Raw genomic sequence first — 13,325 nt, 5'->3', positions numbered from 1 at the left:
TTTAGGTTTTCTATATATGATGCACACATTCTATACAGGTTTTTATATTTTGTACACTGTATAGTATATGCTGTGCATAATTTTTTATGTAAGCCATAGTGACATTGGTCTTCCAAAAGCATCTCAATAGGTTGGGAACAGTTAATGCCTTTATGATGGAAATCTATGAGGGTATCCAAATGTTCTTCTCTGACTTCCTAGACACGGTCACTTAGAAACTCGTCTTTAAGGTGGTTCATTACAAGTTTTGTCCTACTGATGGGCCACAGTCTTCCTCCAGGAAACATTGCTTATTGACAGTAAAGTGAGTGCTGGTGAGAATGAAACAGATGAGCCTATATGTTTTGAGGCAGCATTGATAGTGCTTTTGTAAATATTCAGAGCTTGCCTGGCCTGCCACCAGGTGTGGGTTGTACAGACTAACAATATCCATATGGATATTATTGCTAATGGGTACCCATATGGATATTGTTAGCAGAAACATTGGAGGAGGTGGAGAGGTGGTTTATGGAGGAAATCAAGTGTGTCTTCTTCTTGGAGACTGTCTTTTTACCCCACTCTTGAGGACCATGCAGACTGAGAAAAAGCAAAATGAGCCTCCAAGAGAAATGTTTTACAGGGGTCTGCAAAATGAGATAATGAGACTACTGTTCTGGACCCAAACAAAGGGTGTTTTGCCAATCTCTCTCTCCCCCATCCTGTCTGCGAATCTCTTATCCTACAGTGTGAGAAGCTTGGAAATCATTGTTCTGGAGAGCTGAGTGTGTACAAGAGGAGAAAGAATGAGTTAATAGCACCTCTTTAGTGACTGCGTTTGAGGCATGTGGGGTCTTCTTTTCTTGTACACAATTTCTAGGATCTTGAACTCACTGCTCTTCATTGATTAATAGCCATCAAAAGACATATGGTTACAGGCAGCTCACTGACAGTACTGGGCGGTGTCTCTAGACCATGTTGCTGGAACATGCTTCTCATTCCTGTCCCTGGCTTGTAGCTCCCTGGTGTTGGCTGAGCTTATTGCTTTTTTGCCTGGCTGAGAAACAAGTGGCAGAGTAGAGAGGAGAAGCTGTTGAATGGTCTAGCCTGTGGAAAAGTGAGCATCAAGAAGAATAAATTTCTGCATATACCCATAATTGAATACCCACAGAGCAGTTTGGTGACATTCTTCAAAAGCATAGAGTGTTCCTCATGGGAAGGCTGAGATTAAGCTGTAACACTCAGCAGTTTACAAGGATGCCTGACTTCTCCATTAGGGCTTGCTGCTTCTCCTTTGGACCATGGACTTAGAAAAATTGTCTTGGGACACTGAGTGTCCATCTTGTTCTATCTCACCATAGCTCCTGGCATCTTTATGATTGTCACTCAGTCTTTGGACAGCTGGTATCTGGGGAGAGAACGAGGAAGACCACTGAATTTTGTTCTCATTGCAAATATGGCTTGCTTAGGATGGAGAGGTGTGAAAGAAGAGATTTCCTGGATAATAATTTCTGCTTCCTCCTGTCTGCTTTCTGTGTCTGTCCTTCTAGCTCTGCCTGTCTTACTGCCTTCTCCCCCCCCCCCCCCCGCCCTTCCCTCTCCTTCAGGAGTTCCCCTCTTCCCCACACCTGATATTCAATCCCAGCAGAGTTAGCACCTTTTGCTGAGATCAGACACGGCACTGGGGAATCATGTGGCAGAGGAAGGTTGCTATAAATATAGTTAAACCCTGCAGTCACTGCCTTTGAGCAGAAAGGGGAGCAAGGGAAGAGAGGCACAAGGAGGAGGAGGAGGGGCAGAGAGAAAGTGGGTGCAGGAACAGGACAAGTCAGAGTGGTCTGAGGAGAGGAAGAAAGGAAGGAGGGAGCAGAAGAAAGTGTGGAGGCCATGCTCTTGGCCAGAACATATGGTGGTTCTAGGTAAGGCCCAGAGTGGCAGCTCCATTACAACTGAGAGTGAGGAAGAGTAGAGGCACGGAGAGCTCAGAGACCATGACGCAGGAATCCAGATCGAAGTCAGCTTTGTGGGAGGGCACACCGCAATACGACTATGTCTGCTTTGAGAAATGCACCCGTTACGGGATACCTTTGGAGGCAGGACACGAGGCCGGGGGGACAGGGGACGACCTGCACTGCCTGGAGAACTCCCTCAGCTACCCACAGGTAGGGCTGGATAACTGGGATGTTTGTGGCAGCACAGGCCTCCCTGGGATCACATAGGCTCTTGGGGTTCCCAGGGTGGTGCTGGTAGAGCACACACCTTGTCCCTTCCCAATCCTGCCAACTCTCCCCTTTGCTTGCTGACTCCCAGGTCAGGTATTGACTTTCACGGTTGTACTTGCATCCAGGAGTGCTATCAGTATTTTGAGTCAGGGGTCGTTTTCATCTGCCATGGGCACAAACAGAGTTAGAAGGGGCAAGCTGGGATGGGAAAAATCAACCAGACCATTAATGTGTTTGTAACAGCAAAGAGAAACTGCGGCTGCCTTCAGCTGCATAGTGGTATTAAGTAGAGCAGAAGAGTGAATAAAAACAAAGAGGACAGTGATGTATATAGATGGGTATCTGTCTGCACAGCTGTATAGAGGAAGTCAAGCAGAGCTCTGTTCTGGCTTTTCTCTGACCAAAAAGCAATTCATGGTCATAGATCCATACATGTATATTGCTAGTTTTGGTAGCTCTTAGGGGAGCTGTAAGTGAGAGATTTTCTAACCCTTAAATTTGACCTGACTCTTGCTCTGGTTCATACAAGCAGTGGTTCAGAAAAATGCCTGGGAGTCTGGTTATGGCTTCTTGTTCCATTACCCACTGTATCTCCTCTACCTCTCCTTTTGGGACAGCCTCCTGAACAGGGGAGGTTTTACAGCAGAGTTCTGGTGTCTTATTACCTACTGCTCTGCTCAGGCTAAGCCGATGTAAGAGGGCTTTAGAGCAATGAAGGATCCAGTCAAATGATGAGAGAGAGAGCATGTGAATGTGAAATTCACACAGAGAGGATGTTTCTCCTTACGTGAATACAAATCCCCTTACATGAATACTTAAGTGAGTGATTGGGCAATGAGGGAGGGGATGCATTCATCATCTCCAGGAGACTTTTGTGATTTACTGGTGGGGAAAAAGCCACATTTGCCACCAAGAAAATCTCTTCCAGTAGATAAGTATCCCAGTGAGGATTATATGTGCCACATTGCAAAAGATCACAGAATCAGTTCCTTGGCCATATTCAGGAATTTCTCTCCTGAAACTGTCTAAACCATCTGAGAGTTCGCAGATGTCTCCTACACTATACTTTTCCAAAACCACTCCCTGGCTGATTTGGAAGCAGCAGCGCAAACGGGAAGGCGTCTGGACAGAGGTCTGACTGGAGCAGTTTATGCTTTATTTACACTAATGCAAGGCAATGGCTTGGCTGCAGCAGCCATGCTAACAGGGTGAGCACGGAGTGGGATAGGAATGGAGAGGTATGTGCGCCCAGCTGGAGCAATGCCTAGGGCTGGAGAGCTGAGGTGCCTTCAGGGAATGCACCTTGTGCTGCACAAACCGTTAGTGAGTTGGGGGTGGGGGGAGCTGTGCGATGCAAACTGTTTCTCCAGTAAAGCACATCCATGCACAAAACCATCCCAGTTCACGTGTACCCACCTGATATGCTAGTCTCACACGCCTAAAACCACTCTCACAAGCAGGCGCGGATGACACAGTGAGGCAATACAACCCACCTCCATGCTCTTGCTCCCTGGCACTGGAGTGTCTTTGTTCCCAGCTCCAGAGGCATACTGGTCAATGCATGTAGACAGACAACCTCATGCACAAACACGCAGGCCATCAAATTCGTTCCCATGCACAGCTTCAGGCAGTATCTCCCCCCAAGCAAGTATTCATTTGTGAACACAATTTGCAACCTAAAAACCAGGCAGCCATGTTTATAGATTTACTGACAAATATGCCCTAGAAATATTTTTACATAAACAGTCACATACACATGTGCATGTATGTTTATATATGAAACTTTGTATGCAGACATATTCTGGCAAAACCAGGCTTGCTGTGCATGTGTATATTTTGCTAGCCATTCACGCACATGCAGATAAAGTATAAATATATATGCTAATGTACACCTTGTACAAACATGCACACTTACGTTATTAGCATGAAAAACAGCCTGCTGCGCATGTTTTCATCCATTTCCATGCAGAGTAACCATTAAGATTTCTTTCCCCATTGTCATGTGAAAAAACAGTTGGCAGAGAGAGATTTTGATTCTGCTGTGCCCTTTTCTTTTGCTAGCTGTTGCCTTCTGTTCTGTATGTAGGTTGGAAGCTATTTCAGACTGGCTCTGTGATTTGGTTGGGTTTACTCAGGCCCCAGAACGGTGAAATCTTGGTCCTTGGCCTGGGACCTTCAGGTAATTGATGGTCAAAACCCATATAGTGGTTAATAGATAATAAAATAATAATAGTAGTAGGATAATAATAGTAATATATACATACTTTTGGACAATTAAGATAACAGTAGATATATGATAGATGATGTAATATACTTTGATAAAAATATACATTCTCATACACTGTAGGATTTTGTATTGTTTTCTTTCTGCATGAGAAAGCAGCTACAGCTGGTGAAGTATTTAGACGCTGTGTTATTCATGACTATAGAAAGGGTGTTCATGGCAGAGAGCTCACTCAGCAACACACAGATGGGTGTAGTGGGAGGGATGTGTAATAAGTAATTAGGCAATGCAGTAATATAGAATAGCAGGCCCACTGGAAGATGTAGGTGGAAGGGGCCTCCGGAGGTCTCTAGCCCAAGCCCCTGCTCACAGCAGGGCTGACTCCAAAGGTAGGTCAGGTTGTCCAGGGCCTTGTCCAGGCACGTTCTGAACATCTGCAGGACAGAAGATTCCCCAGCCCCTCTGGGTTCCTGTGCTGAACCACCCTCAAGACGGGGTGGATGGGGACATGTTTTCCTTTCGCACTGACTTCCCTTTCTTGCAAGTTAAGCCTTTTTCCTTTTGTCTTTCACTGTGTGCCACCAAGAAGTCTCGCTCTGATGTTTCTCTCCAACCCCCCTCTCCCTTCAGGTGGTGGGACTGCTGTTAGATCTCGCCTTTGCCTTCTGTTCTTCAGGAAGAACTATTATTTTGTTGCTGTCCCCCACCCTTCACATGTGCCTCATTGGCTCTGTGTCTAAGCAGTTGAGCCTAGACTTTTCACTGACATTTAAATTTACTTATGAAGTGAGTTTGGGGACGTCTCATCTTTGAGACCAAATATGGCTACTCTTTTGTGATCCATCAGAAAAAAAAAACCTAAGGAAGATAATTTCAGGAATAGCAGGATGACTACAAGGTGGTAGTGAGAGGGATGAGCAGTAGAGCCCAAGGCTGCCTCAATGGCCAGGAGCAGCAGATTAAAAACAATATGCACTGGCCATGCTGGGGGAAGATATTTTGTTATGGGTTTGTGTGGCACAGGTTTTTTTGGTAGCAGGGGAGGGGCTGCAGGGCCGGCTCCTGTCAGAAGCTGCTCGAAGCTCCCCCGCCTCCCAGCCGGACCAGCCTCTGGCCCAGGCCGAGCCCCTCAGTGACAGTGGTAACACCTGTGGGAGAACAGATTTAAGAGGGGAACCCCCAGTGAGTCAGGGGATTGGAATGTGAGAGGAACTTCTCTGTGGATACCGAGGTCAGTGAAGGAGCAGGAGCGGGAGCGCCTGAGGAGGCTGATGCCCCCGCAGCCCTTGGTGAGGCAGCAGGCTGTCCCCCTCCCCCCCAGCCCATGGAGGGGAGCGGAGGCCCCCCAAGATGGCTGGGACTCCATGGGAAAGCCCGCCCTGGAGCAGTCTGTGCCTGAAGGACTGCAGCCCGTGGAAGGGACCCACACCGGAGCAGTTCGTGAAGAACTGCCACCTGCAGAAAGGACTCACGCTGGAGAAGTCGGTGAAGGGCTGTCTCCCGCGGGAGGGACGGACCCCATGGCGGAGCAGGGGCCGAGCGCGGAGTCCTCCTCCCCCTGAGGAGGAAGGAGCGGCAGAGACAAGGTGTGAGGAACCGACCCCAATCCCTATTCCCCGTCCCCCTGTGCCACTGGAGGGAGGAGGTGGAGAGAACTGGGAGTGGAGTTGAGGCGGGAAGGTGGGAGGGCTGGGGGGAAGGTGTTCTCAGGTTGGGTTTTACTTCCCAATATCCGTGTTTTGTTTTGATTGGTAGCAAATTAAGTTGATTTTGTTTCTTCCCTGAGTTGAGCCTGTCTTTTGCCCGTGACCATATGTGGGGAGTGATCCCTCCCTGTCCTTGTCTCGACCCATGAGCCTGCCGTTATATTTTTTCCTCATCCCACCGTGTCCGGGGTGGGGGGGCAGTGAGCTAGTGGCTGCCCGGTGCTTTGTTACCAGCTGGGCTGAAACCAGGACAGATTTCAGGACTGGAGTATGCTGTGGGGCACATATGGTTCTGCCTGAGTGGCATAGAAAATAGCCTAGGCTTTGGACGGTAAGAGGAGGGCAGTTTTATGCAGGTGCTGAGTTCTCAGAAAATAGCTCCCAGAAAAGGCTTGAGATTGTGGTGCTGTACATATTTTTCCACTGAGATGCTGTGCAGCTTTTCCTCCATTACTCAAGCAATGAAACCTCCCCATCTTTTTTGGAAAGGCAAACCCTGCTGGTTTACAGTTAAACATTAATAAATGCTTCCTCCCTGAAAATGAACTTTATCCTGGTTGTGTGTTCTCCCTGGATGTTTTTTTGGGTCCCCCCCCGCCCCCCCCCCCCCCCCCCCCCCCGCCTTTAGTGGTATATAAATAAATGTGTGTGTGTGTGTATATATATATAGGGGCGGGTGGGTCCCCCTTTATACCCTCAGCTGGTTTTGCACCATTATCATGGTCTCAGCACGTAGCCAAGCTAGACATGATAGTACCTTTTCTGGCTCAACCCTTTAGGTGGTAATTGATATCTTTCAAAATTCTCTCCAGTTTTTCTGCTGCTCAGAAAACCTGTGTTTCTTGTGTTAAAGCAGGAGCATCAGCAGAAGGAACGGTTTAAGTCCTATTGTGTTATATTTTTAGTTTTACATGTCTTCTAATGGAGTGGATATTTCTTGCCTAACCTAATTTTGCTTTAAGGTCATCCTATGATTTCCAGATTCTTTCTGTGTCCCACAATCTCCTACCATTTTAAATACTGCCAGAGTCCTGGAGAAGCAAAGCACATGTATGCAGCATTCTTTGAGTTGAGACTAACTTGTTCTTCAGGCAAGAACCTTCATTTTTGTGTCTGGAGACTAACTCATTTTTTCCCCACATCCTGAGTGCGCCATTTTCCAGCCTGATAGAAGCAGTGAACTAGGATACCATATGAGGACTTTTACCATTCATGCTATTATACTGTCATGCTGTTCCATCTGGGCAGATTGAAGACTCTAATTTGAACATCATACTTCACACGGGTTTGAGTTCATAGTTTGGATTAAGCTGTATTTGATATAAACCCATCCCTTGTGACCATGTAAAGGCAATGAAACATTAGCTGAGGTGATGTGAAGATGCATTTGTCTAAAATCTGCTAGTACTTTGCATTTCTGGCTGAAACAGACACAGTGAGAGAAAAAAGGAGCAGTCTGCTATTTAGGACTGGATTCCATATATGATAGCTTACCTTGTATATGAAATTCTTCAGCCTGATGTTTCACTGTCCTGTCTGTATTATGGGGGTCAGAGCATGGCCATTCCTCACTGCAAAGAATCTGCATTGCTTAGTTTGCCTAGAGTGTGTTGCTAATCCTGTGGTTAACAATTACATTAAATTTGTCAGCTTCCAATACAGTGATGAATGGAAGAATGCTTTCAGATGTTCAGATAGGATCAATTCATTTAAGAGACAGCAGGTAAGCCACCTTAAGAGCAGGATGATTTAAAAAAGCCTAAATGTGTGTTCTGTGATAAAACACTAGGGTGTTCAAAGGGGGCTATTGCACATGGCTCAAGTGTCTCTTGAGGAATATATGCAAATAAATAAACTACTTAAGACCTTCAGTCATACTTGTTATGTAGAAATATGAATTGGTAGAGCACTGAAACAGCTGTTGAGAGAAGCTGGGGAACTTCCACTCTTAGAGATGTTTAGGAGTTCCCTGGACAAGGTCTTGAGCAGCCTGGTCTGGCTCTGCAGTTCGCATGCTGTGAGCAGAGGCTTGGACTCGAAACCTCCAGAGGTGCCTTCCAGTGTAAATCTTTCTGTGGGTCCCTGAATCTCTTTAATCTCAAGGGAACAAAAGCAACATCTCCTGTGTCCCTTCGAAAGGAGGAGCTGTCAACTAGAAACGTTTCCTAAGCATGTGGTAGTGCTTTATGTCTCTCATATGTCTTGTCATTCTCCAGCTGAAGTGTCTGATTTTGCTCATCAAAGCATTGCTCACTTGCCTCTTGCCACTCAGAAAATCTTGGAGAAGCAGATGTTGTGCTGGGGAGGAAGCAAAGGGTCACCTTCTCGCAGGTGGGAAGTGCCAAGATCACAGGCCGTGCATCGGGTGGTAAAGCCAAAGCTGGTTCATAGAAGGACATGTGCGGAGGAGAGGCTTATTCTCTGCTTCTCAAATGCACACCTTCCCCACCTGTACTCTGGAAGAGTGAGGTAGGATAGCTGCTCTTCAGAGAATCTGATAAACAAACATGGGGATGCAGTCAGGATCCTTCAAGCTCACTTGCTGTTGACAAGGTGGCACAGCTGCCAAGTTTACTACAGATTTATGTATGAAATGTCATTGGTAAGTGCGTGTAGTTAGTTGTGAATTGCATATAACCAGCTGCATTTCAAGATTAGTATCTGAAGACAAAGACTAGATTAAGTAGTTAGGAAATTCAGAGGAATTGGAGATACGTGAGGACTTAGCATGATGATTTTGGTAAATAATGAGAGGAGGTGTGCAGTACCCTGTGATATTTCTGAGCTGATGCTGCTTCTTTTCCTCCGCAGACACCATCAGTGGCCGTGTGCCCTGTTAAGCATTCCTTGGCAGCAGGAGGAACAGATGCAGGACATTCCTGCAGCCTGTTTGATAGTGTAATACCTCTCGAAGCCTTCAGAGATGTTTTACAGTGCTGCTGAAATCTGTAAGACAGCCCTGAGGGTGGCAGCCTCATGTGAACTATTTTAACCTTCTTTTGTACCTCCAAAAAGCCTGCTCAGTATCTTCAGACCACAGCCAGCTCTTTCTCAGGATTTTAGAAAGCAATTAATATTCTGTGACCTTATTTTGTACCCCCAAAAAGGAGATGAAAAGATTTTGGAGAGACTGGAGAGAGGTACCCAGAAAGGAAAAAGGAAAAAAAAAAAAAAAAAGAGCTGCATCTGTCTGAGAGTTTCTGTGTCTGTCTCTCCTGCTTGGGTACATTTGGGTCTGCACCTCAGACTGTTAGTAGATCTGCCTTTTCATCTTTAATGCTATTTGTGAAGGATTTCCTTTTGATATCTCTTGCTTTCTGCTCCTCTAGCTTTATGGCCAATACACAGACCAGATAACTGACTTTGCAGAGAAGGAAGCAGCAAAACTACTGAATGAGAAGCGGGCCCAAAAGAACAATGAAAGACCCCTGAAACGCGAGAGTCAAGTAGAGATCAAAGAAGAGCACTATTCCAAATGTCAAGGTAGGGACAATTCATCTGTCATTATCCTATGACCAGATATTGAGTAGGCCAGCCAGAGAGATGGAATTTAAGCAAGGCAAAAAAGACAAGAAAATTGTGACTGGGAAGAAGCAGGGAAGGAAGGAAAAGGAATCACGGTGGATCAAAAAGATTTTCTCATGTGAGCTTTCATCCTAGGAAGAGTCAAGACCTGTTTGGAAAAAAGACCAGACCCAAGTTAAGAATTTTTTCCATAACAGATCTCTGTAACAGGAGGAAAAGGACTTTCTTGTATCAGATTTTTGCTGCTAGTGCACAAGATATTAAATTCTGCCCTGTGTCGTCCCCCCCCCCCCTTTTTTTTTAAACTGCATAAGATTTTGCAGGACTGTGTAAGAGATGGATGGGTACCAGTCCTTCAACACAAAGACCGTGATTCTTCCAAATAAATACTTATTGTAGCCAGTTCTCAGCATGGAGAGATGAGACAGACACAGGCTTCATCTATGTTCCCTCAGTTTTTCTGGTTTGCTCTTCCCTCCGCAGACTGTGCTAGACGCATCCAGAAATACGTTACCAAGAAGCTTGGAGAGGACTGGATTTTCTTGGTTCTGTTGGGTCTGGTCATGGCGTTGGTGAGCTGGGGAATGGATTATGCCAGTGCGAAGAGCCTACAGGGTGGGTCCCATTCAGGTGTTGCAAAAAGCACACGGTAAATGATATGAAAATTTTACAAACCCCAGTGACCAATGCTCCCCCTCCTTTAACATGGGTGCTCATCCTCACCCCTTGCTGCCTGGGAAGTGTAAAGTACTTGCAACATAGTAGAGAAAAAGTTAACTAGGGAGAGGTTCTTTAAAGGGATGGCAGGGAAAAAATTGGAAGTAAGCAGGTAGGAGCAAAGGATATGTGTATGATGAGTCATAGACAAACCATTATTTTGACTGCCTTTCCCTCCTGCTCCCTTAAGTATGTAGGGCACAGGGAAGTGGTACTGTGGTCCTTCCTATTATACTGGTTCCCATCCGCCCCAGGAATATTGAGCACATGGGGGATGGGGAGGGGAAGGAGCTCTTAGATGCCCTCCTGACACTGTATCTGCTTTTTACCTCATTATTGTTCTATCCAATTTTTATTTATACAGTGCCCTGCAGTTTCCTGCTACCTGGCCACATAGTGCTCTCTCCTTCGGCTCTCTTCACAAAGATCTCCTGATCACTGTCTTATAACCCTTCCCTCCATTCTTCCTGTGGTCCCTCTCCCCTTTGCCAGCTGTAACAATTACAAGATCTTCCAGTCCCCCTGTCCCCCGCCTTGGTGCACACACAACATTGCCCACATCCTGTTAACTGCACTGCTGCTTTCTCCTTACCCTCCGTGTCCCAATCCTGGGCTGCACGCACACCCCACCCCTTTCCTCTCAGAGGTCTTGGCTTCTGATGTCCACCACACACTGCAGTTCCTCAAAGCTCCCAATATTCCTTCAGCCCAGCATTCCTCCCTCTAAAGCTTCCCCATCTACCAGGTGTCTGCCTCACCCTACCAGTCTCAGAGAGCCCCTGTCCCTCATACTCCCTGCAGCTTAGTCCTTTGGGTTTTTTTCTTTCCCTCCACCAAGTCTCAGCCTTCTGCTGTGTGAAGAGCCAGCTCGGGCAAAGAAGTTGCAGTTCAGCTTGGATTCTCAGCAGCTCGTGCTGTTGTACCTGGCTGAGCAATGGTACCACTGCTGTTTTAACGGTTGGCACAGCTCCCTTCATGCTGCTGCTCTGAAAGGCAAATCATAACTAGAGCTTTTAAGGTAGTTCTTGTGAAGGAACGATTTTTCATGTGATTGAGATGGAGGAGAGGGCACTAGCTATTGATGGACCAGTTTGTCATCCTTCAGGACCCAAATAAGGCCCTCAGGCTGCCAAATGAAAAGACCCTGGACAGTGATTCATCCTCACTGCTGCATGTAACACACCTCTTCTTACACCACATTTGGGCACAGGTATTAATAGGGTCTAAGAACAGAGAGCCACTTCTATCCATTCCTGCAGAATGCCCGTTTTATCTGGGAACTTGTACTCAAAATCTAACAAGGCTTGTCTTAGAAAATGAGGACTTTAGGATAGCATTTCTCAGGGAGATTTAGTATGGGCAGATTTAGCAAGTGTGTGATTCTTTGATGTCTATCAACCTGTTCGGAGCAGCTGTAGTGACTGACAACTTCTTTGTTTGTCTGCCTACAGCCTACAAGTGGATGTACAGAGAGCTGCACCCGAATGTTCCTATGCAGTATCTGGCGTGGGTCACATACCCACTTGTTCTTATTCTGTTTGCGGCCATTTTCTGCCACCTCGTCTCTCCGCAGGCTGTTGGTGAGGGCAGAAGGCATGGCAAGATCTGTTTCTGTCTGTTTCTTCTTCCATTTGCCTGCAGGTTTTGTTCATCCCCTGCTCTGCTGTTGTTTTCAGGGTCTGGGATCCCCGAGCTCAAGACCATTATGAGAGGAGTGGTCCTCAAGGAATATCTCACTCTCAAAGCTTTTGTGGCCAAAGTCGTAGCCCTCACAGCTGGGCTTGGAAGTGGCATGCCTGTGGGGAAAGAGGTAAATATTGCTGTTTTCATGTGCAGTAGTGGCCAGGGTCTGGGAGGTGGAAGGGGTTGTCTGTGAAAGCAGAGTCTATAAGTGTTTTCTTTCTTTTGCCACCATTCCTCTTCTCAAAGCTCTGCTCTTTCCAGCAGCATTTATCTTCTCTTGGCCATTTTCCTTTCACTTTGAAAGGCTTGATAGAGAAAACATCAAAGAACTCAAGTCAGGTGTTCTCTGAGGGCGGGGGGGGGGGGAGGGGGGGGGAGAAGATTGGAGGACTGGCTGAGATGGCCAAAGAGAAATTATGAGAACTGCAATGGCTAAGTGGTTGTCAGTAACCAGAGGGTAACCCTCTCTGATTTTTCTCCTTCTCTTGCAGGGTCCTTTTGTGCATATTGCCAGTATCTGTGCTGCAGTACTCAGCAAATTCATGTCAATCTTCTGTGGTGTATATGAGGTAAGGCACATGTCTCTGCATACAGCTTTTCCACGGGTTGAACTCCTAAGACACTTAGGATAGTTTTGGTAGGCCACAAAACACAGAGGAAACATGGATTGAAGTTCACTGTACTGCTATAGAGCAGTAAAATACAAGCGAAAGAAAATGGTAGTGGGAGGCCAGATATACAGTTAAATAACTGTGCAGGACCACCAATGTTACCTACCAATTACACAGAGGCTGGTTAGGAATATGCATTTGACAAGTTTTCAGTATCATGATGCTGATACCTTTGCACTGTGATCGTTGTCTGCATAAAAAAGTAGCTGCAGACAAAGATCAATTTGTCTTTAAGCCAAATTTATACAGCATTGCTAATTATAGACACTGACACTGCCTCTAGGCTTTTGCTGTTGCAGAACAGCCTCTGCAGGCTGATCACTGTATTGACTAGTTGTATAAAAACCAATCTTATTAACTGCATATATAGCTAAATGTAGGAACTGCTTTACATACAGGCTCTTAGCAGAAACTGGCTGTGTAATACAACAATGGGCGGTGCTGTTCTACTTGAGTAGATCCTGTCTGTGCGTAAGGACCAGATGTCACTGCTGAAGACCAGCTGACAGTACTAAAGTGTGTAGAGCCTGCTACTTGTAATAGCAATGGCTGAATCTGCTGCTGGCTGTTGCTTTATTTCATTGTTCTGGATCCTAACCCC

The 13,325-nt window shown here is 46.2% G+C and overlaps 1 protein-coding gene across 6 annotated transcripts in view; it reads left to right on the top strand.

Moving 5' to 3' along the window:
• The window catches only part of CLCN1 (chloride voltage-gated channel 1), a 66,013-nt gene that overhangs the window by 21,556 nt on the left and 31,132 nt on the right, over positions 1 to 13,325 (top strand). For 4 of the 6 annotated variants that reach the window (XR_011325183.1, XM_069786047.1, XM_069786045.1 and 1 more), the window contains exons 1-6: positions 1,732 to 2,138; positions 9,458 to 9,611; positions 10,137 to 10,268; positions 11,822 to 11,950; positions 12,047 to 12,180; positions 12,545 to 12,622. Coding sequence is in view for 5 of the 6 variants with exons in the window: in XM_069786047.1 (XP_069642148.1) it covers positions 1,968 to 2,138; positions 9,458 to 9,611; positions 10,137 to 10,268; positions 11,822 to 11,950; positions 12,047 to 12,180; positions 12,545 to 12,622 (798 nt within the window). In the remaining variant the exon portion in view is untranslated. Of the gene's footprint in view, positions 1 to 1,731; positions 2,139 to 9,457; positions 9,612 to 10,136; positions 10,269 to 11,821; positions 11,951 to 12,046; positions 12,181 to 12,544; positions 12,623 to 13,325 lie in introns of those variants that run through there. The other 2 variants (XM_069786048.1, XM_069786046.1) reach the window with 2 other exon arrangements.

This window comes from Haliaeetus albicilla, chromosome 6 (genome assembly GCF_947461875.1).
Source record: "Haliaeetus albicilla chromosome 6, bHalAlb1.1, whole genome shotgun sequence".
NCBI classification, from domain to species: Eukaryota; Metazoa; Chordata; class Aves; order Accipitriformes; family Accipitridae; genus Haliaeetus; species Haliaeetus albicilla.
This window is presented reverse-complemented; position numbering and strand designations above follow the sequence as displayed.